At 40.4% G+C, this 24,849-nt stretch overlaps 1 protein-coding gene across 1 annotated transcript in view; it reads left to right on the forward strand.

Annotated features, from left to right (window-relative positions):
- Positions 1–24,849, forward strand: part of LOC149018971 (putative acyl-activating enzyme 16, chloroplastic) — a 95,071-nt gene that overhangs the window by 56,135 nt on the left and 14,087 nt on the right. Inside the window, 3 exon segments of the mRNA XM_089153071.1 lie at positions 8,054–8,203; positions 17,719–17,786; positions 18,769–18,874. Coding sequence (XP_089009197.1) covers positions 8,054–8,203; positions 17,719–17,786; positions 18,769–18,874 — 324 coding nt within the window.

A 24,849-nucleotide genomic window follows, 5' to 3' on the forward strand; every position in this document is an offset into this window, starting at 1 on the left:
GGCCAAATGAAGGCAATGGCTTTTCTCCAGATAGATCTGGGGAAAGGGCAAGAAAAGAAAAGGTGCTCAAGGTCCTCTAGACCATTCCAATAGAGGATGCAATTTTGGTTTGCAGGGATGTGACGGCCAATAAGTAAGGACTAGGTAGGGAGGGCAAGGTTAAGGGCTCTCCAAAGGGTAAGGGAATGACGGGGGATGAAGCCTTTGAACCAGAATAAGAGGGGCCATGGGGGCTTAGGGTTATGGGCTCTGAGGACATTCCGAGCTGAGGCAACGGAGAAGGTTTTGGAGGGGGAGGGAAGCCAAACAGTGGAATCAAAGGTGTTGAGTTGTTCTAGAAGGTCCTGAAGTTTCTCTCAGTCCAATGTGTTGAATGGTTAAGCAGAAAGCCAGAGTTGCTGTGAATCCAAATGATCCACTGCGTACAAAGGTGTTCAACATCCAAACGGTAACCTCTTGCATCGAATCCTCTTTCTTCTCTCTTTGGTTAGCTTTCCATAGTTGCATCCCACACCAGAGAGCTGAAATGACAGATTAAGTAGTCTCTGTCTTCACTGCCTGCCCAACACAAGCTGCTTGTGATTGCACTGTGATATTCCTTCACACTTGACTATACCTGGTTGGAAGTGTATCCCTAAGACATCTCCAATCAGTGAAGGCCTGCCTAGAGATATCATTTGGCAAGCATGCCCAAAGTTACACACTATGTATCCCATCTTCTTTTTTGCTTAGTGTAAAACCTTTTGAGTCCAAAGTTGATTTCCAAATCTCTATTTTGGCATTAAGCTCTACTTATGTCTCGGCAACCAAAACAATATCATCAACAAGAAACATTCACTGAGGAACCTCATCTTGAATGTCTCTGGTTAAATCATCCATGATAAATTCTCATGAGTAAGGGCTTATGGCTGATCCTTGATTTAACCCATTTATGATCTAGAGTTCACCCACTTGCAACAGGTCATATGTGCTGACACATAAAAGAAGGGGGCGTTGTGAGGCCTCTCAATTATAACCCAAGGGTGAAGCGGGGCTCGGTTTGAGGATTTCAAGCTCAAACAATCTAGGATACATCTAAAATTTTAAGGCATGTCATTCAACTGATTGTCCTCTTGATACCCAACCAGGGAAGTTTCCCTCTTGAATCCAGAATAGTCTGAAATCAAACAGGAGGTTAGAGCAAGTGCAGCAGAGCTTTCTGTTTTTCATTCATACTAAAAACATGCTTCTGACTGTCGATAACTAGGGTCCTAGGGCTAGAGTCTCTTGAGAGGAGAATATTAAAGAGAATGATGGGAAGAACAAAAGCAGAAAAGTAGAAGGAGATGTAGGAAAACAAGTGACGAATTGCCAATAATAAAGTAGAGATGAAGGGAAGAAGAAAGGAAGGGAATTAGGAAATAGATGTAGGAGGAGAAGAAAGGGGGAAGAACTTACCCAGATAAACGGAGTAGAGGACCCACACATACTGGATGCCAAGTTATGCAAGTACTCAGGCAAACTTCTAACTTTTCGTTCTTCTATTTCATTTGCAGTTAGAGCATTTTATTAGAAAAAGAAGTTAGATCCTTGTATCCAATTAGAAAACAGAATAGGAAGTTAAGCTTAGGTGACTCCCATAGCTAACTATAAATAGAAAACTATAAATAACAAAGATTCCCAATATTAAATGGTCTGACCATTTCCTTTGTTTATGATTTCCATTACCTCTTCCTGAATTATAAAAACTCAACCTTCCAGTCATGGTAAACCAAAATAAGAAAAGTGATAGAATTGGAGTTTCTCGTTGCTGCAGATATTCAAATGGCAAGAAACAAACAAGGGAAAGGTTTAGGAGATCACAGTACTCAAACCTGCCAGTGATTTCTCTTTGATCTTACAAGGGCATAAATTAGGTGCTGTCGGCATCGAGTAGCCGTCAGGTGCAGAAATGACAGAGTGCGAGGTCTCCACCGTTAACGCCAATGCCAAATTCCAAGGAGCTTTTCAGGTGGTACTGATCCAATTATAGGATTTTAAACGCCTTGTCTTCTTTTCTTTAAGTAATGGATTACTTAACAGAAATGCGCTCCGCAGGCCTTGCCAGAGGCATAAGTGGATGAAAGAAGATGAAGTTTCTTCCAATACAAGGATGGATTCTCTCCAAGAATTGTCATCTGCAGCACTAGCATCGCCTTCCATTCCTTTTCAACTGAGGAGTTACTATAGGAAGGGGCATATTGGAGGATGAATTTTTGTCAAGGGCTTGTTGTCTTCTTAGAGGGGGAAATAGATTGAAGGGGTTGGGAGACTGCAGAACTAAAGACATGCAAAACAGTGTCTTCTTCAGTGTTCTGGGGCAAAGCCAACTGCTATCTGGATGATGATTGGTTATAAAAGCAACTTGAGATATTCATTGTTCATACATATCTCAAAATTTCAATGGCAGGATGGGCAATGCATGATTGGATCAGTGAGGGGACTACTTACATGGTTCAAGATCACTGTAGGTAGCAGCAGTACATAATTGGACTATTGTGGAGGATTTGCATTGAAGTAGGTGGAGCATGTATGTTTATGCTCTGTAGGGGCAAATTAGCGAAGTCGAATCCCATGGGCTTCTGATGTTTGATTCTAACTTTTCTAGGGAGGATAGCCCGGCAGCAGTCGGGGGCCTTGGGGCTGGTTTTAGCAGTACCGAAGTGCATGTTTCTTTTGTGAATATAGTTTTAAGCATGGTGGGAGATTTCACTCGAGAGCGAGATCTCGCCACTCCAAAATAGGGAGATCTCGACCGAGATGGCGAGATCTCGGTCGAGATCTACCAAAATTTTGGCGTAATCTCGCTGACCCATCTCAGTGGGTTTTAGGGCCCGGGTTGGGCTGAAATTTGGTATTTAGTCTATTTAAGACCTTTTGAACACATTGGTGGCCTTAGAATTGTGAGAAAATAACCCTAACTATGTCTTCTAAGTCAACCCTATGTGTAAAACTGAAATGTAGAGATATCAAGTAATTCATATTATCAACTATAAAATATTAAATACATTACACATCAAACTATCAAAGAACTTAACTGGCTTCAAAATTTTACAACCATAAGAAGTTTTAGACTTTTAGTAAGTCATAAATCATAATCCATAAGTTCACAATCACAATCACAAGAGTATGTGAGTAATAAGATTACAAGACTACAAGACAGCAAGAGTATCACTCAGCATTCTGCATTAACTGATTCTGAACGGTGGCCACATATGACTCCCAAATCAACTCATCACTATAGTATGTCACATATAGGTTTAAATGTCACATTAAATTGGTTTCCATGAAAGTTAGATCAAAGCTTGTGGATCAACATATATTTACACTAAACTCACACACCCATTGTAAAATATTCTATTTGAAAAAATTCAAATTTGGGGTAAAATCTTACCTTTGTTGTTGATCTAGTTGAAATAGGCTTGAATGATGATAATTTGATGTTGTAGATGTCTTAAAGATGTTTAGAAGTTGAATCCCCAACAAATTCCGACAAAAAATCAAGTTTCTGGCAATTTTTTATGGTTGCAGTGAGAGAGAGGCGAGATCTCGGCGAGATCTTGGTGAGATGTGGCGAGATCTCCCATCTCGCAGATCTCACCTCTCCTCTCGTCTTGCTATGTCAAAATAGCGAGATATCTCGCAAGATCTCCCACTATGGTTTTAAGGAGTGTTTCTTCAGTGGTGCCAGAGAACATGTTTCTTTGAGATAAAAATGCACTCTTCTCACTTAGGTGCACCGGCTCTCTTCATTTCATAAAGGAAATAGATAGAATGTTGATCCCCTCAATTTCGCCCTCATTGCCAAGTGCTCTTGATGGTGGCCATCATCTTTTGAGGTCACAAGATTTTTACGACATACATTCCCTTGCATGGTGCTCTCCGGCCTTAATCAGAGGCACTTGCTTCTGGTTTTCTTGAAATCGAACTCTGTAAAGGTGTGGCTCAAATTTTGTGTTATTTAAGATTTTTTCCTCTTTAACAGGCAAAACCACTCGAAAATCACAAATGAGTAAAATTTGGGACTCATATATTTCAAAATGATGTGTAAATTCACAATTGTATTAAAACAAATCTGAAACCAAAATATTAGTCGAATGGTTGATTTGTTGATGTAGACATTTAAGCTGCCATTCCCTAATAGTTCGAGCTTTTAGGTGAAACTGTAGCGAACAGTGTATCAAAGATGGTGTCACATCCACCCAGCCGGTACCCCATTTGGAATACCCGAGAATGTGATCCACAGTCCAAGGATCAAGATTCGTAGGTCCATGCCTCCCACATGCATAATGACATAATCATGAACAAAGATAATCAAAGTAAAAACATTTAATACTAAGTATCATGAATAAGATAAGATTAAATAAATCAGAGTGCGGAAGACAATAACAGTAAAGTGTGAACATAATCATAAAGGTGAGAGAATGTATGATTACCACTCTCTCAAAGCAGTGGAAAAGAAGTGTGATAACGTTAATTACATGTCAAAGTATTAAAGATAATCCCAAAAAGTTAATTAATTACAGGTCCAAGTACTCCAAAAATACACCAAGGGAATGGGGCACTAAGCTAGGGTTTCCTCTACTCTAATAACAGTCTCCTCAATGGTACGGATGAAGTAAACCCAGCTTTGCCGCTCCTCTCACAACCGTGGGGCTAACCCTGGTGCGGATAGTAATCCTCCTCGGCACCAACACTCGGATCTTCATAGATGCCACTACCCTAAGGGTAGTATGCGGAATTATAGTCCGTCTCGAAGGGGGTGCCATAGTAGTCTTCGGTACCTGTAGGATAATCTAAAAACATTTGTACAAAAGGAATGAGTTCGAAGAACTCAGCAAGGCAGTTATTCCATATTGAGAAATCATACACACACAGAACATACATAATGCAGTATGATTCTAACTCTATAAATGCTAGTCTCTAGGGTAGACATGCTTTAAGTCATAGCACCATACTTCTTTGGGTGGTCAGTTACTCCCCCTCAATCATACAAGATATCTTGGGTCTGCCAGGGAAGTTCGATAAAGTCATCTCAAAAACCATGGTAAGGGAATAGGTCACCACTCTCTCACATCACCATTTGGTATAAGTACTGACACATGTCACAGTAAAGCCTAGCCCAATGCAAGTCATCTACTCAGTCGGTCAAGTCAGATCCAGATACGTCCATTCCTCACCCCCGGCGATCCTTTCCGGTATCCTTCACACTAGAGTCAGCGAAATCCCGGATTTCGGACTCATCAACCCTATTGGTCATCCACAAATAGTAAACGGGAAGCTCTCACGTCCTCTCACGGATTGGTTACCGGTCTTGAGCGCCCGTGAGCCCAAGTCTAGCCATTTGCAACCCTACCAATAAATGGCCCCTTTCGAGTATCCGTAGCATGGTTTATGTCCCCTACCGGATTGGTTACCGGCCTAGAGCGCCCATCCAACCATACACTACCACGGGTTGTTCGGTCTCAATGCCCTTCCGATTCGGGTCTGACACGACAAGGATAAACCTAGCCAACCAACTAGACAGTCCTATGTATGTCATCCAATAACCCGGGAGAGTGTCGATAGGCACCATCGGAGAACATCCCATACTATTCCCTCCGATGCCTAAGGACAGAAGTGTCAATAGAACACTCCCCAATCCCAAGTCAATGCGTAAGCAATCATATATTCAAGTTCATCATCTTTCATGCATCCAATGCATCTTATCATAAAATTTAAATCATGATATTGAAATGAATCATCATAGACATAAGTAAACAAGAATAGTAAGGTAACATGACAAAAGTATGAAGATGTCAATACTACTGTTTCTAACACATATATAATGATCTTATAAAGATTTAAAAGAAATCAAAAGGTTCTATTCATAAACAAGAAAATAAATCATAAGTTGGTGATCTATATATTTATGGAGATAATCATCCTTACCTTGGGTTGAATTGATGATGAATTGAGAGTACCAAGAAATAGTCCAAAATAATTGTTAAGGCCCTAAACAAACATCAATAATAAGTTAGAGGAGAAATTAGGAAGATTGGATATCAATTGGATCAAAACTGGCCAAGGTTGCTGTCAGCAACAACTTTGGTTGATGGTTTTGGTCGATGGTATCGACCAAAAGGATCGACCAAAATTTCCTTCGGACCAGAATGATGGATTTTGGGTGTTTTGATCCTAATTGGTTTTCCGGTGTTCAGATCAATCTGAAACTTGGAGGAACACTTAACAACAGTAGTAGGACACTATAGGTCAAGAAATTTACCCAATCCAATGATCCAAACAAAAAGCCCCAAATTGAGCTAACAAGTTCAAGTGACAAACATCATGGCATAAGTTGGGATTGATTGCATTGTCATGGAAATGGCATGTAATAGCTAGGGGAACTAATAGAATTTCGATTGGAATCATATAGAAGTGATAAACATGAACATAGCATGCCCTACAACTCAGTTTGGTACAAAATGACATGATGTTAGTAGAAAAATTAGAGGAATACATATGCTAGGCATGAGGTGGAGGCATAGCATCAATGGATGGCTAAGAAACTCATAGGTTAATCATGTGTAGACACTTGGAGTGGTGGTTGCAAGGTTGCAGCACCATTTCCAATGTCTCACCAGCAAGAAAGGAAAGAAAAGAATAGAAAATGGTAGGATAGAGAGTGGAATGGTGATTCATACCTTAGTGTGAAAGATGTAGACAAGAATCAATAGTAAACAATGAGTTTTTGATGAGATGCCCTTCACATTAGCCAAGGAGGTGCCTTGGGAAGCTCTCCCCACGATTTCAGGTGAGAAAAATGATTGCACAAGGAATAGGAATATTCCATGGAATCTTTAACTTGGCAGACTGGGAAACTTTGGTCGATGGTTTTGGTTGATGGTATCGACCAAAAGGATCGACCAAAATGTTTCTCAGCAGAAAAACAGGTTTAGTACAGCAACTTCAAGTAGGGATTTGAAAGGCTATACAAGGTCAATTTGAGTGAGGTTTTCTTCCACAATTCAATCAAGAAGTCTAGTTTCGGGGAATACCTTCGGATTGTGCACAGGAGGTCATTAGATATATCAACGAGATTAATCTTCTCCGATGTGCAGACTTTCCTTAAACACTGATAATGCATTTAAGCAAGGGGTATCATCATCAATGTCCATAGGCTCAGTCTCCGAATCATGATCATCAATCAGAATAGTTCATAGGTCTCTTCTACCACCGCTTCGGGTCTTCGGACCTGAATACAACAGTGGATCCGGGTTAGGGTCAGGGTTAGAATAGGGCTGGATATTACAGATGGAACCTCATGTCTTGAACCCTAGGAAATGCAGCTGAATTTTTGTTTCCCCCCCCCCCGAGATGTCTTCTCCATAGGTGTCATAAGATCTTTACCATGTGCAAGGAACCATGTGATCTGGGCCTGCATGTGTTAGGGAGTGTTAATCTCTATACATAAGCCGCCCTTCCCTAATATTCGAGCCTTTAGACGAAAAATAGCTTGTATGATTTCAGTTGAAACCTCACATTTTACTGAGTTGCACTCAAATTTTATCTTGTACTATGGCTAAACCAAGTATTTCCTGACATCTTTGTGGTTATGGTTAAGATTTTGAATTATGTTGAGATTATTTTCTACTGACAAATAACATAAATGGTGTGCATGAGTTTCCCACTACTATGGGCCTACAGGGTCTGGCAAGTGGTAGATGCATGCAGCCTTACCTCTTCTTTACATGTTGGCCGTTTCCATGATGTGAACCCATGACTATTGATTTACAATAGAGCAACCTTGCCATTACTAGTCCTTCCCATGTAAATTACATGAATGATTAACGAAATATTTTTATCCAACAAAATTTAGTTTGACATATAATACTTGTAGCTTCATTGTAAATGACAAATGTTAAATCCCTTAATAGGTTTTACGGTGACTGTACTTGCCATTTTTATTTTTTTTTGGTCATTTTCTTTTTCCCTTTTTTTGAGCAATAACATGCCTATTCTTGATTCTAACTTTTTATTTAAAATGTTTTTGTAGATAAGGAACTTTTGGGACTGAGTACCTGCGGTGCCTGGGAATAGGTTCTTAAGCATGCTTCCATCTTGGCATGCATATGAGCGAGCTGTTGAGTACTTTATATTTACTTGTGGTGTTGAACAAATATACACAACTGTGCAAAATTTAAAGGTACTTTCCTTCATATCATCCGTGTTTTATTTCTTTAGCAATGCCTTTCTTCTCCATTAACTGAGAAAAATTTTACTGTGGCCAAAGTTGAATATGGTCTTGTTGGGATTTTGGTTAGGATATTAAGATTGAGTTATCAAACGTAAAATGAATAGGAAATTGCTTTTACTGCATGATGACACGACCCGCTTCATTATAGGCCCAAGGGTCTAGAATAAAAGGGACATATATGGCCTAGTCCACTAAAAGGATTACTTATGGGGATTACTTAGCCCACATTCTAGAAAGGGGGAGGATTCTAGAGAAGTCCAAGGCTTGTAAAATATCTTAGGTCTAGAACACTCCCTAAAAGTATCTAGAAACCCTAGAAACTTCCCAACCGTTAGATAGGAAATGTGTACATAATCTTGACTGCCCATTGTATAGTACCTCACCTATAAATATAGGTGAGCCTTATCTGTACAAACCATCAAGCAATCAATCAAGGTGAGAATTCAAGCAATACAAGTTCTTCCTCTCAAATCTCTCTCTAAGTTCTCTCCTACTCACTCAATTTGGGGTTAAAGGATGATTTAGTACAAGTTGGTGCTAAGTGCTAGCACAGTTGGCTTAGTTGAACACTAAGGCCATTACATTTGTGGTATTAGAGCTTCGGCTGTGAGTAGTCAAGTTTGTGGGATAGCACTATGGCTAGCGAGTCCGAGGTTCTCAATGTGGTGTAAAGCGAGCAAAAATGTGGGAGGGAGACCTATGCCAATGAGGAAAGTGCAAGGGCAAGCAAAAGTCTATTGACGTTGGTGGTGCGATGGAACCACACATAACACTTGTGGAGTTGGCTTTTGTCCTCAAGGGTAAGGTCGATGAGCTTAGGGAGTCCCTTTTGGGTGCTCTTAATGTGTTGCATACAAGCAACAACAACATAACGCCCTTCAGGCTCAAGTGTTGGAAAGGGTTGCTGAGGTTGAGGCTCATGTGCAAGAGTTGAGTGGGGAATTGGTGACATATAAGAGGACGATGGTTGGAGACCGTGTGGCATGAAACACCAAGGACAGAGGTGCCAAAGCCAAAGGTGTTGGAGGGAAAGAAGGATGCCTGGGAGGTTAATAACTTCCCATGGCATATGCAGCGGTGCTTCGAGGCGATGGCGATTGTGGATGAGCCTACCAAGATTAGGACTGTGACGCTTTACCTCATCGACACCACAACTTTATGGTGGCAAAAGAGAGATAATGGTATGCAAAGGGGTATATGCACCATAGACACTTAGGAAGATTTCTAGAAGGATTTTAAAACAATTCTATCCAGAATGCAGCCTTCTAGGCAAAGAGGAGCGTCAAAAGGTTGAAACACACAGGGTTTATTTGAGACTATGTGAAGGAGTTCTCTACGGTAATGCTCAAGGTCCCGAGTATGACCAAAGAGGAATTACTCTTGGACTTGATGGGTGTTCTTCAAGCTTGGGCCTCGCAAAAGCTTCAACTTTATGCGTGCAAGACCTTGTGATGACTATAACAATGGCGGAGTCATTGGTGGAGTTCCGGAGAGACAACCAATCTAAAGCCAAGAAGGGCAACAGTGGCAAAGGTGGGGGAGACAAAGGCTCTAAGGCCGACCACTCAAAGGAAGGCATAAGCAAGCTCTCTTTAAGCAAGGAAGGCAAGGGGCAACAAGACAAGAAGGAGAAGTTCCAACTAAGGGACAAGTGCTTCCTTTGTGACGGGCCGCATTGGGCTAGCGATTGCCAAAAAGAAAGCCTCTCAATGCATTCCTCGAAGATTAGGGTGTGGATGATGCGCACATGGGGTCCCTACAACAGCTTGGGGCAATGTAGTCTAAGGCAACAAAGGTGAAGGCCTGTACATCACAAAAGGGGTTGTTGTACGTGGAGGAGAGTCTCAATGGCAAGATGATGAGGGCCATGGTTGACACAGGAACCACAAGCAACTTTGTCTCGATGGAGGGGGGGAATTGGGGAAGGAAGGAAGATGGCTTAAGGCCATCAACTCACAAGCTCCTCCTTATCAATAGAGTTGCTTATTGAGTCGATATAACCATTGGGGCATGGAAGGGCACCATAGACTTAATGGTGGTGCTTATGAATGACTTTCAAGTGGTGTTGGGTGTGGAGTTCTTAAGGAGTGTTAAGGCCATACCAATGCCATTCATCAGCACGGTGTGCATCATGGAGGAAGGCGTACTGTGTATGATCCAAATAGTTCAAGGAAACAAGGAGGTGTTAAATCTTCTTTCGGCGATACAATTGGAGAAGGGAGTAAAGAAGGGGAAAATCACTTACATGGCGACACTAATGGAAGATAAGGAAGATGCTCCGAAGATAGTGTTGCCTAAGGAGATCGAGGGGGACTCTTGAGGAGTTAAAGAAGGCGATGCCCCCAAAGCTACCCAAGAGGTTACCACTTAGGAGGGAGGTGGACCATGCTATTGAGTTGGAGCCTGGTGCCAAATCACTAGCCATGGCATCATATCCAATGTCCCTACCAAAGTTGGAGGAGCTACGAAAGCAACTCAATGAGTTACTTGACGCTGACTTCATAAGAACATCAAAGGCACCATACGACGCACCAGTGTTGTTTCAACGGAAGCATGATGGGTTGTTGCGGCTGTGCATAAACTATCGGGCACTTAACAAGGTAACAATACAGAATAGTCACCCCATTATTCCCTTGATTGAGGACTTGTTTGATAGGCTTATTGTTACACGATGCTTCGCCAAGTTGGACTTGTGGTCCGGGTACTGCCAAGTTTGCATTACGAGGGGGATGAACTGAAGATTGCTTGTGTGACACGGTATGGGGTGTATGAGTTCCTGGTCATGCCCTTTGGCCTCACCAATGCACTAACCACATTTTGCACCCTCATGCACCAGATCTTCTGTTAGAAACCAAGCCTTTAGTCATCTAAAGAATAGCTGAACCGAAGAAGAAAATAGAGAAGAAAAGTTGAGAAAAATCACAACAGTGAGGGTCTTCGATTCTAGTAAAGGTCTCCAAGAGTCACTGCCTCTTTTTTATAGATCTCAGTAGTCTAGATTACACCTTGAGAAGCAAGCCATCCTGCCCTCTAAAAAGGAAAATAAAAATACATCTCATGGACTCATGAATCTGTCCAAAATAGAAAGAACCAAAAAGGGAAGTACATGAAATTGGAAAGAACTTGAAAATAGAAACTACAATTTCTAATTCTCCAAACCTTGATCACCAAGGAAACTTTTCCAAGAAAGGAAAGTAAGTAACTTTTGAGCAAACCAAGGCTGTCCAAAGCTTGTGCATCAAGGCAGTTGCCTTGGAGCATACAACTCTCCCACGCCCAGTTTGCAATAGATAGTCTGAAAACTTGGCCTGAACAGGGTTTTAGTGAACAAGTTCGCTAGCTAGTCAGCAGAATTCACAAAGGGAGTCTCAATAATCTTCTTCTTAATTACATCACGAATAAAGTTACCGTCCACCTGTATATACTTTGTCCTCTTATGGAACATTGGAGTGCTAGCAATATAAATAGCAGCCTGATTATCACAAAACATCTTTATGGGGGCGGAGATTGGAATCCCAGTTTCCTCCAATAAGGAACGAAACCACATCAATTCACAGCCATGTGGGCCGTGGCTTTGTACTTTGCTTCAACACTAGATCAGGCAACAGTGAACTACTTCTTACTCCTCCAAGTCATGAGATTTCCACTAAGAAAGGTACAATAATCTTCAGTAGACCAGCGATCAACTATAAATCCTGCCCAATTTGCTTAAAAAAAGGCAACCAAATCAGAGTATAGATTTGGTCGATAGATAAGCCCTTTTCCTAGCGCACTTTTTAGATACCGAAGTACTCTGATCGTCGCATCCCAATGGGCTTTTCTAGGAGACTGCATAAATTGATTCCACACACCAACAAAATAAGAAATATCAGTACGAGTGACGTAAGATAAATAAGCTTCCCAATAAGACTCCTATAATGATGGACATCGTCCTAAAAGTCACCATCATCTAGTCTTAACTTCAGTTGAGGATACTTGCGAATGTCAGTAGGTTTAGAGACAAGTTGCCCGTTTCTGCCAAAAGATCAAACACATTTTTCCTCTATGACAAACTAACTCCTTGTTTACTGTGAATTACCTCAATTCCCAAGAAGTACTGAAGATCACCCAAGTCTTTGGTCTAGAAATATTTTTGTAAGTTTGCCTTAAGCTTCTCTATATTTGTAGTGAGAGGTTGAAAGACATTCAACTCCTCCATCATGCCCTTAAAGGAGTTGTAATAATCCTGCAGAGAGTTGTCAGCTTGCTTAAACTGAAATAACTTTTCATAAATACTATAAATTCGAGTCATATTTTTAGCATGAGAGTAGGTTTCTTGCAAATCATCCTATCCCTTGGCAGTCTTGTGGAACATAACATTGGCTGCTATGTCAGGTTCAATGCTATTCCACTTCCAAAGATGCATCATCTTGGGGAGAGTAGTATTTGTCAGTCTCGGCAGGAGGCTCAACCTCAATAAACATAAGCTTACCTTTTGCAAGTATATAAACACGAATAGCTTGGGACCAAAGCAAAGAATTAGAATCACCTTTGAGTTTGATGGAAGTGTAATCTGAACATTCACCGAATCAACTTGTGATCCCTTGGATTCAGCAGTACTTGTCTTCGAATCATCAGTAGCTGAAGACATTAGAACTGAGGTAGATATCACACAACCAGTAAGGTAGAAGCTCGAACCAGTATCCCACAACTTGAAGTAAAAATAGCAACAGAAATTCTGCAGAATTCAGGCCAAATAGGAAGAATAAAGGATCTGCAAAGTGCAGAAATAAAGGCTGACAAAGGAGGGGGAAAAAACCATAATGTAATCTATGTTCTGGGGACCTTTAAAAGTAGGGTAATAATTAGAAAAGATCAGTTCACATGAATACCTGATCTAACAGTATATTAGGTGCAGCATTAGGTGGCTGCGCACCAAGGAGAACAGAACACAAAAAGGAACTTCAGCAGAAAGGATGGGAACAACACTCTTTAGATTAAAACCTGCTCTAATACCATTTAGAAATCATGCCTCTAATAATCTAAACAACAGCTGAACTAAAGAAGAAAATAGAGAAGAAGAAGAAATGAAAAACTGAGAAAAATTACGGCAGCAAGGGTCTGTGATTCTAGTAAAAATCTCCTAGAATTGCAGCCTCTTATTTATAGATCTCAATAGTCTAGATTACAAATTGAGAAGCAAGCCATTTTGCCCTCTAAAAAAGGAAATAAAAATACATCTCATGGACTCATGAATCTGTCCAAAATAGAAAGAACCAAAAAGGAAAGTATATGAAATTACAAAGAACTTGAAAATAGACCTATGCTGAAAAACTATGCTTTACTAATTCTCCTAAAACTTGATCACCTAGGAACCTTTTGCAAGAAAGGAATGTAGGTAACTCATTAGAAAACCATGGTTGTCCAATACTTGCGCATCAAGGCAACAGCTTTTGACCATGCACAACTCTTAACATCTTCCACCCTTACCTCGACAAGTTTGTGGTGTTGTACTTAGATGAAATAGTCATTTATAGTAACTCACTCGAGGATCATGCGCACCATTTAAGATCAGTTCTACAAACACTGAAGGACAACCAACTCTATGTGAAGAAGGAGAAGTGTCCATTTGCAGAAGAGGAGGTGATATTCTTGGGCCACAAGGTTGGAGGAGGCACATTGCGGATGGATGAGATGAGAGCAAGGTGCAAGCTATACGAGAATGGGAAGCACCCACCAAGGTCGTTGAGTTGAGGTCATTTCTTATCTTGGTGAACTTTTGGTGGTTTATAATGTGGTATTCCAAGAGGGAAGCTCCACTTATGGACCTACTAAGAATAACAAGGCGTGGGAGTGGTCCCACACGTGTCAAGATGCCTTTGATGATTTGAAGAAGGCGGTTATGGAGGAACTAGTGCTTGCCTTGCCAGACTATCACAAGCCATTCGAGGTGCACACGAATGCATCCGACTACGTAATTGAAGGGGTGTTGATGCTAGAAAGGCATCCTATTGCCTATGAGAGCCACAAGCTTAATAAGGCCAAGTGGCGCTATGCGGTGCATGAGAAGGAAATGACTGCGGTGGTGAATTGCCTAAGAATGTGGCATTATTATTTGTTGAGGTCGAGGTTCATGGTCAAAACGGATAATGTAGCCAGTAGCTATTTCCAAACCCAAAAGAAGCCAAGTCTGAAACAAGCTAAATGGCAAAACTTCTTGGCGGAGTTTGACTTCACATTTGAAGTATAAGCTGGGTAAGGCTAATGAGGTGGCGGATGCACTAAGTCGAAAGCTAGAGTTGGCATCTCTTAGTCAACTAGAGGGATTAAGCCTAATCATTGAGGGTATGACCATGATCCCATGGCTAAGAACTTGCTCACCCTAGCCAAAGAGGGTAAGATAAGGCGGTTTTGGGAGAAGAATGGTGTACTATATGCCAAGAAGAGGAGGATTTATATTCCCAATTGGACAACTTGAGGAAAAATCTTATTCAGGAATGCCACAACACCAAATGGGCTGGTCATCCAGGACAAAGGCACACTTGTGCACTACTAGAGGCAACATACTATTGGCCATAGATGAGAGATGACATTGAGGCTTATGTGAGGACTTGTCTTGTGTACCAACAAGACAAGGTGGAACAACAACTACCACAAGGTATGTTAGAACCGTTACCTAGACTGAGTTGACCGAGGGAGAGTGTATCTATGGACTTTATCAGCATTCTACTGAAGTTCGAGGGGTGGGGGGTCAATCATGGTGGTGGTGTGGTTTTCTAAGTATGGTACTTTTGTGGCGGCAACAAGAGACTTCACAACAAAAGAAGCGGTCAGGTTATTCCTAAAGAATGTTGTCAAGTATTGTTATTGGGATGTGCGACAATCAATTATAAGTGATTGTAACCCTTGCTTCACGAGGAGATTTTGGAATGAGTTGTTCAGGTTGTTGGGCATATCGTTGCGCTACTCAACAAGTTTTTCACCCACAATCGGATGGGAAAACGGGTCACATAAATGGGCTATTGGAGCTACACTTAAGACATTTTATGAGTGCCAATTAGCGAGATTGGGCGAAGTTGCTTAATGAGGCCACCAAATAAAGTTCTTTTGAGATCGCCACAGGGCAACAACCATTGACGCCACACAATGATGATGGGTTACATGGGGAAGAGCCCCTTGGCATACAAGTTTGCCGAGGAGTGGCAAGAGAAAATAGATGTGGCAAAGTCATTCCTAGATAAAGCCACGAAGAAGATGAAGTGGGTCGACAAAAATAGACGTCCCACAAACTTTGAAGTTGGAGACCTAATCATGGTGAAGCTCTTGCCCTAACAGTTTGATTAGGTGAAGCTCTTGCCTTAACAGTTTAAGTCCCTAAGGAAGGTGCACAAAGGGTTGTTTCGTCAATATGAACCATTCGAGGTTGTGAAGGAGGTGGGCAAGTTTTCCTATCAGCTAAACCTTCCACCTAAGTTAAAGATTCACCCGGTCTTCCATACAAGCATGTTAAAACCAATCATGGAGATGTGGAGGACTCGAGTCGTGGAACATCCACAAGAGCACCTATGAGTGTGACGACATCTTACGACATGGAGGCTGAATACATGATTGTGGATCGATTCGTGCAGAAGCGAGGAGTACCTTCAAGTCGAGAGTATCTAATCAAGTGGAAGGGACTACCCGAGAGCGAGACGAGTTGGAAAGCAGCTTACTCTTTGTGGCAGTTCCAAGAATAGATAAGGAGGTTCCACAAAGAAGACTCAATGAGGACGTCAACGGATTAGACAGGGGAGAATGACACAACCCGGTTCTTCATAGGCCCATGGGTCTACAATAAAAGGTCACAAATGGCCTAGTCCACTAAAAGGATTACTTATGGGCTAAGCTTAGCCCCACATTCTAGAAAGGAGGATTCTAGAGATGTCCAAGTCTTGCAAGATATCTTAGGTCTAGAACACTCCCTAGAAATATCTAGGACCCTTGAAGCTTCCCAACTGTTAGATGGGAGACATGTGGACATAATCTTGACTGCCCATTGTATAGCACCTAACCTATAAATAGGGGTGAGCCTCATTTGTATAGACCATCAAGCAATCAATCAAGTTGTGAGCATTCAAGCAATACAAATTCTTCCTCTCAAGTCCCTCTCTTACTTCTCTCCTATTCACTCAATTTACGGTTAAGGGCTGACTTAGTACAAGTTGGTGCTAAGCACCGGCATGGTTGGCTTAGTCAAACACTAAGGCCATGATAATGAGCTTTTAAGCAGTTGGGTACATTGCCTGTTTTGGGAACTTGTAACAGAATAATTTTAGCAAGTTGTTAAGTTAAGTCATTTCACTTGACTGTTCTATGATGCAACTGAGAATATTCTGAATTGGACTTCAGGATAAAACAGTCTCTGGCTCTACTACTAATTGTGCACTCAACTACTAGAGCTCTTCAAGTGTTATAGGGTTGTACTCAATCTAATATGAAAATAATTATAGTATTGCTTTCAAAGCAAAGAGAATAATATGATCAAGCAATACATGGACAGATGATAGAAGGGGAATCCATCTTTAAAGAATTTATTTACCCTCAAGAGAACTTGATTCATCTTAAGACAGGTTGATTAACCGTTGTAGATTGATCCTTGATTAATCCAAGAGAGGTTTGATCAAAGGGAGACTTGACACTTGATGCCTTGATGCATAGTATGCAAGAGATTCCTTAATTTATAGTGGAAGAAGCACTAATGGAGAGCATAGTTGTCAAGGCGTCTGCCACTTAGGCATCCAAGCTGATTTATAGGGGCCTAGGCAGTTGCCACCTTATTGTAGGGCACCTTGCTCTAGTTTAATTAGTACTGGACCAAAATCTGGTGTTTACTTATGTCAAATATCATATAAGAAACTGATTTTATACTTAATATATTACTTATAGATAAGAAAATATCCCATATTTGAACCCAGTAAAAAATAGTTCAAAACTAATATTCCAAAAAGATAAAAAGGTTGAACCCCTAGGTATGGTGTATTTATGTTAAACAAGAAGGGGGAAAGGGCATCCACACTTAAATTGCCATACTTGCCTTGAGACCCTCTTAGCAAGCGCCTTACTGCCTAGACGCTTGAACTGCTCATCTTGGATCGCCTCGGCACTGTGACAATTATGATGAAGAGACATTGACAGGAGGAAATGAGAACATCAACTGAAAGGATTCATGGCTGTAAGAGCTGCATAAAGACCAATAAGATTTCTCCAAGATATCTCCAAACCGAAATTGATAAATGAAAAAGTAAGATTGAAACTTGCTTTTTGGAAACCTATTTTGAATCTTAAATAATTTTATACATTCAAGACTAGCATCTTCTTGATAAGCGATCAAATTTCAAGCTCTTATTCTAATTCTTGTAGAAAGAGATCAAGCTCTACTAGTATGTTAGTTTGGATTGCTTTTCTGAGTTTTCCATGCTGATTGTTCTTGCTATCTTTTTTGATAGGAAGATTTGCAGCGTTATCAACCGCATTACATCATATCTGTTCCTCTAGTATATGAGACACTTTACAGGTAAAGTTCTGTAACATGGAATTAACATTGGTGGAGTTAGCCATGGACTGTTTCATCAGATACCCTATATCTGAGCAATTCTCCAATGACTACCCTTTCAGGGTCTCCAATCAAGAAGTGCAGCTATGTGGGGAAACTAATACCTTTCCACTTCTTTCTGTTTCATGCTGGTGGTCTCCAAATTAGAAGCAAGAATGTAGATAATTTTGTCATGATGTAGAAAATTCCTCTACATTTAGCAGTCGAGAAGATGACCCAAAATGATCTAATGAATATTTGTGTGCAAGTTGGAGGCATTTTCCTCTTCTTCTTTTTTTTTTTTTTTTTTTTTTTTTTTTGTAGCTAGTTTTCCTAATGATATGGAGAAAAGATATTTTGGTCCCTCCTTAACGTTCTTGAGAAACTCAAACTGTCTTTCTCTGCTTTGTTAATAAACAATTGAGGATGGATATGAATTTGAAAGGTCAGCATCCAGGAGGAGCTTGAATTGATTTTCTATTTCTATGTTGTTCAAAAGTCAAAATGATACATCAAATTATCAGGAGTTTGCATGTTTGATCAAAGTTCTTCTGTTAAAAAATAATAATAATGAAAAAAATAAATAAATAAAACCCCATACATGGGCTTCCTCTGATTTGTTACACAAAAAGTGATGTTTATGAAATGAAAATTATTGGTTAGCACGCTATCTTTTGATCGACTGCCTCAATATATTTATGAGTTTGTCAGTAGCCCCTGGGATTTTTTTCCCATTAGTTTAGTCTTTGCAAGCTGACTCCTTGTACAGTTAGATTCTATGGAGTCTTCTACGGATCTGTTCAGATCCTCTTAGTAACTAGGCAACCACAGATATTTCGTGGAATTGATAAATATTCTTCTTAGTTCTGCAATAACCCTAATGCATCTTTTTCCAGGGTTTTGAACTGTTGGTAGACAACTTCTGTACTGCATTCTTCTTTAGTAATTATTATCTTTACTGCAGAGGAATCCAGAAACAACTATCATCAAGCTCTATTGCTCGAAAGCTTGTTGCACTTACATCCATCAAGATCAGTTTGGCATACATGGATTTCAAGAGGATTTATGAGGTTTGAGTTGAACTTAAATGTCAATTTTAATTTCTAGAGACACTTCTATCTGTAATGTTTGTAGTCCAAATTTAGGTACGTAGTTCCATACCAGTGAAAGGATGAATTTTACTCCTGCTTGAGTTGAGGTAGGACCTTTGAAGAGTCCTTGTTTATAGCCTTGAAGAGCTATTTGTCATCTTGAAAAATGACACCCCTTTCCTTATCCTTTATTATTTATTTTGTTTATCCTCCACACCGACTTGGCAATCCTAGGATTGCATCCATGATCCTAGGTTGCATCACTATCATAGTAGTCTAGGCATCTAGGCTTCTTCTTACTCAGTTATGCAACTGGTAGTTCTTAGAGGGTTCAATTTTATATGTTGGCATAATTTAACCTAGAGGTTGGGCAAATAGGTTATTGCAGGGATAATTGTTGCTCTAAAATTATTCCTCCAGTTAATTGATTGTTTATTATAAATAATTGTCGAATAAGATAAGCAAACAATTCTCAGAGACATCCACTGCTCTCAACCCTTGAGAAATGTCCTCTACTGAATCCCTTTAATCACAGTTGGGGATACAATACATATTTACAAACTCTTTTAAGGAAATTCCTTGCATTCTTAGATAGGGATAAGAGGACAAATACTTTTTCATTGACAAGCAGGATGGCCTATACCATTGACTCACAAGCAAGAGGACCTACTTCTTGATTTACAGTTAGAAAGGTCCTACTTCTTCATTCACAGGCAAGAGGACCTACTTCTCACAGGAAAAAATACCAAAAATAATTAATTCGAACTACAAAATGTTCGAAGATACACTACCTATCAAAGGTGTCACTCTTTATGCTTCAGTGATTTGATGATGCAAATGGAAGAATCAATGATAAGCATGCACCAATTAAGATCTCTTGTACCCTTTAATTTACAGTCAGCCTTGAGGAGATTGAAGTCCCAAAGCTTGAGTTCTTCTAGATGGATCACTTGAATAGAACTGATCAGAGTCAAAATCTTTTCCAGACTTCTGGAATCACTGCATGGTGTTTAATGATCACAAGATGGGGGAAATCATCTATGCTAGTGGTTGTATTAAGTGGGCATTAAGAAAGGCTGTTATAGCTAAAAACCAAACTTGATTTGGAGTCTTAAAAAATCTATAACGTCTAGTTTTTCTATCATCCAGCATCACTGGTTGGGAATATGACCATTAGGGAGGTATTTAATCTAGTGTCACCAATTGGGATCTGGAATCACCAGCTTAGGCCATCTGGCACACTAGTTGCCATCCAGGACAATTCTGAATGGTCCCCCTGACCAATTCTCTGGGTACAACGGTGAGGTCATTTGACAATTGGCAAGCCCGTTGGTGATGTATAAACTGCCAGATTTTGCAGATCCGAATCTATTTGGGCTTGAAAGCTTTTATCTTCTTCTTTCACTTCCGATTGCTTTGGGGCCACTTTCTTGGTCATTAAGGTCTTGGGCTATGTGATAGGTGCCTCCTAAGGTCTTCTAGACTATACATTACTAAATATTTATGAATATGCATGGGATTACAAAAATGTTTTGTGCTCTAATTTGCAAACAAACACTTGGATGATGTTTGAGCCTTAGAGTTGGGATTCTTTTGGGAACGTCTCATAAAACCACACAACCTTTACAATATTCTTCATTCAATACTCTTCAAGTGCATTAAATTGATATTGTTATAAATAAAAAAAATGATTATTCTTCGATGTTGTGATAGATTGTAGCCTTGAAGAGTTAGATGATGCAATGGATGATATTCTAGAGCTCCTTAATTAATTTTCTAGTCCAGTGTGAAAAAACAAAATTAAATGGAAGATTCTAGGCAACGGTTGAGAATTTTCCTTTGCTTAGCCATTAGAATAGGAATTGCATCAAGTCTAGAAGTGAAAATGGTTTTTTGTGGAATGTATCAATAGTATACTCTATCAAGATAATTAGAATAAAGATAAGAGTATATGTTATAACAAAGTCCACAAAATAATGAATGGAAAAAGAAACAAAAATGAAAACACACAGAGATTTAATAGATTTAATGTGGTTCACACACTGATATGGTATACTATGTCCATGGGCGAAGAAAAAGAGTTTTCCACCATGTAGAAGAAAAACAGAAGGAGATCTCACAACCAATCGCTAAGAATGACGTTACAAGAACTCTCACCCAAAACCCTAATTGAAAATCCCAAATCTCTCAATAATATGGTAGGCGAACATAAGATACATATATATATATATATATATATATATATATAGACTTCAATCAGGTAAACGGGTTGTCCCATCGGGTCGGGTCGTACCATACCGTGGGGATAAGATATCGGCCCAAGCCCTCTGCTTCCACCACATGTCTCCGCAAACGGGTCATTTGGGTCACCCACCAAAATATGTCGGTGCGGGTCCACCTTCCAAATCACGTACAAGAATTTGGGTCAAAACATAACAAATCTCCACCTTGACTTGAATTCTCCCATAAAGTTAAATAATCTTCATCTTCTCCAAAAGCCCCTTCATTAGCTAAGGCTCTAATGCAACCAACTCCAATCAAGACCAAGCAATGTTTAAACTTGCCAGTACATGATGGCTTTGTCAACATATCAGTTGGATTGTCTTCAATGCCAATCTTCAATGCCTGGATATTGCCTTCAACAACTACTTCTCTAATATAGTGATATCGAATATCTATGTGCTTCGTCCTCTCATGATACATCTAATCTCTAGTCCAGTGAATAGCACTTTGGCTATCACAATGGACAATAGTCACCTCTTGAACCATGTTGAGTTCTCCAAACAAGCCTTTAAGCCAAATAGCTTCTTTAATTGCTTCAGTCACTGCCATATACTCTACTTCTGTAATAGATATTGCAATTGTAACCTATAAAGTAGCCTTCCAACTGATCGCACAACCTCCCAAAGTAAACACATACCTTATGAGTGACTTTTTTTTGTCAAGATCACCTGCATAATCTGAGTCAACATAACCTATTTGTTACCATTCCTCCCAAATTCGAAACACACACCAGATGTCTCCTTTAGATACTGTTAGGAACCCACGAATCGAATGCAAAACTAATATTATTTAATTGATGGAATAACGAAGAACAATGACAAACTAGTTACAATGGTGCCAGTCACCCCCACAGCACATTGCTGCCCCTTAGCCTATGGCTACCCAAAGACTCCTCTAAATTAATCCATAACTCCTCCTAACATCTAGCCCCTATTTATAACCCCTAATCAACCCTAATTCTCTCCCTCTCTCTCTCCCCTCAATGTAGCATATTACCATGATCCTAGGGCCCTATCATTACCTGCCCCTTGAAAACACCTTGCCCTCAAGGTGATAGAAAATTAGAAGCTTGGTCGTTACCTGTTTGCCACATAACCATCCAGCTCAGTATCTTTAAGAATAAACCACCTTGGAATCCAATTTATGCAATAACCACAAAAGTCCAAGCGGTCCATATGAAGGAAAGCCTTAAATCTTCAACTGATGGACAGAACGCACTAGGAGTAGCCATTGAAACTGGGTTCAGATGAAAACCAATAACGTGAGCATCCATATAGAACGCCACATCTGCTACACTGAGTTTCACATTAAGATAGGAGTCAAGGATTTTCAGCAGATTGGCAACCCCAATCTCCCAATTGTCATGAGCACCCACTATGCATAAGATATGGTCTCTAGTTTCATACTTCCTAACATACTCCACAAAAACCTGGAGGAGCAGGAATTTATCCTTATGTAAATCAGTGTATACCGAGCGTTTCGTCGCTGATATGTATGTAAATATAGCCCTTTGAAGAATAATGTTATGCGTGCTTAAGCAACACATAATATACTGGTGTGCATCACTAAGACAAGGTGATTTGATCACCCCAATCTTCTTTACAGGTTCGCTGCATTCCACTCGACCACTTCAAGTAATGCTCGATTTTTACTCAAGGCAAGACAAAGCCAAATCCAACAATCAGCAGTTGGCAAAAAGGATTGCAAAAGACCCTATCTTCACCGAATTGATCAGCCATGCCAATAGTACAGTGAAAGATCCCACCAATGCTCACATTGTTATTGCGTCGGTGGTTGAAATCCACACCATTCAGTGCTGCAACAAGTCGTGCCACTGCACTTGTTGGGAGAAGAAAGAGATCATCAAAGCAACTCCTATCACTGGCTTTCTCTGACAGATTCTGCCTCCCAATCGTTGCCGCTGTGATTCGCAACGCTGCAATCCAGGGTTTGGAGGTTGAAGAAGAGGTAAAGGGTTGAATGAATAGGTCTTTCCCAAAAATGCCCCTGGGTGTTTGGCTTTGTCAATGGGCGTGACAACACCCAAACCAAACCTGCTAGGCGGGGCCTAAAATTAAAACCCACAGAAGGTCCATAACTCAAATTTTGATTAGTTAACCCATAAGTCAAAGAAGTGGACCGTGGGTATTTTGAAGTTACTGGGCTTCTCATAACCCACTTCACTACTTTTATAAACTTACCCATGTGAAATGACCAAACTAGGGTTAGTGGTCTAACCACTGCCCGGTTCACCCCTTTCTTCTTCCTCTCTTCTCTTGCGATCCCAACCCCAATTTTCTTATTTGCCATTGTCGATTGTAATATCTCCTTCCTCTTCAGAGCTGTAGACAATCCCAAAAAATAATCAAAAGATTTTGCCATCAAATCTAACCGGATAACCAAATCTTGGAGATCTTCCTCAATGGGAAAGAACTCATTCAGAAATTGTACCCACGTCACACCAGATTTTCGCCGGAATTCACGCTGTTTCATCCCCCATGGTGATGACAAGTCCCCTTCCATAGCTACCGCCATCACCCATGGTGGTTTCGCCGGAGTTCTTGCTTCCCAATCTACCTTACTTTCGATGCGAAAAAGCCTTTGCGCACCATTCCTATTTTTCTTCTCTTTTTGGTCTTCAGTGGAAAACTCAAATTTAACTTCAATGCCACTGTTCAATTATCGGGGCAAGCCTGAGTAGCTCTGGAATTATTCATGGCTTCATCAGCAATTTCCGCCTTCATAGATCCACTTCGTCTTCCCTACGACTGCATTATCATTGTCTCAATATTGTGCGAACTCAAATTTCATTTTGAGTCTTTTCCATAACCGAAGTCTATTCTTATGGCTTCTTGGAAACCCACCTAAGTAAATTCAGACCACAATCTATCGTACACCCAATTCAGTGCATCTCCTTCCAAATGTTGGAAAACCACACTCAACCTTCTCTCCTTCTCAATTTGGTGTTCCCAACAGAATAACAACACTTCGAGAAGCCATTATTACACATTGCCTTTGTAGGAAAACATGGGCAATCCGGTGTCCATCTATTCCCGTAGATTGTCACTGCTCTGATACCAATTTGTTAGGAACCCACGAATCAAATGCAAAACTAATATTATTTAATTGATGGAATAACGAAGAATAATGATAAACTAGTTATAATGGTGTCAGTCACCCCCATAGCACATTGCTGCCCCTTAACCTATGGCTACCCAAAGACTCCTCTAAAATTTTCCATAGCTCCTCCTAACATCTTGCCTCTATTTATAACCCCTAATCAACCCTAATTCTCTCTCTCTCTCTCTCTCTCTCTCTCTCTCTCTCTCTCTCTCTCTCTCTCTCTCTCTCTCTCTCTCTCTCTCTCTCTCTCTCTACCCTCTCAGTGTAGCATATTACTGTGATCCTAAGGCCCTATCAGATACCTAAGTATCCATTTCACTGCTTCCTAATGAGTTTTACCTAGATATGATAATTATCTACTCACCACACTAACTACCTGGGAAATGTTAGGTCGAGTGCACACCATAGCATATATAATTGAACCAACTACACTAAAGTATGGTTTACATGACATATAACTCACCTCTTCATTTGTTTGAGGTGATAGAGCAGCTTAAAGCCTAAACTGAGATGCCATTGGAGTACTAACAGGTTTTCCATCTTTCATG

The sequence above is a fragment of the Hakea prostrata genome, chromosome 4, assembly GCF_041222555.1.
Source record: "Hakea prostrata isolate BN-2017 chromosome 4, UWA_Hpros_2, whole genome shotgun sequence".
NCBI classification, from domain to species: domain Eukaryota; kingdom Viridiplantae; phylum Streptophyta; class Magnoliopsida; order Proteales; family Proteaceae; genus Hakea; species Hakea prostrata.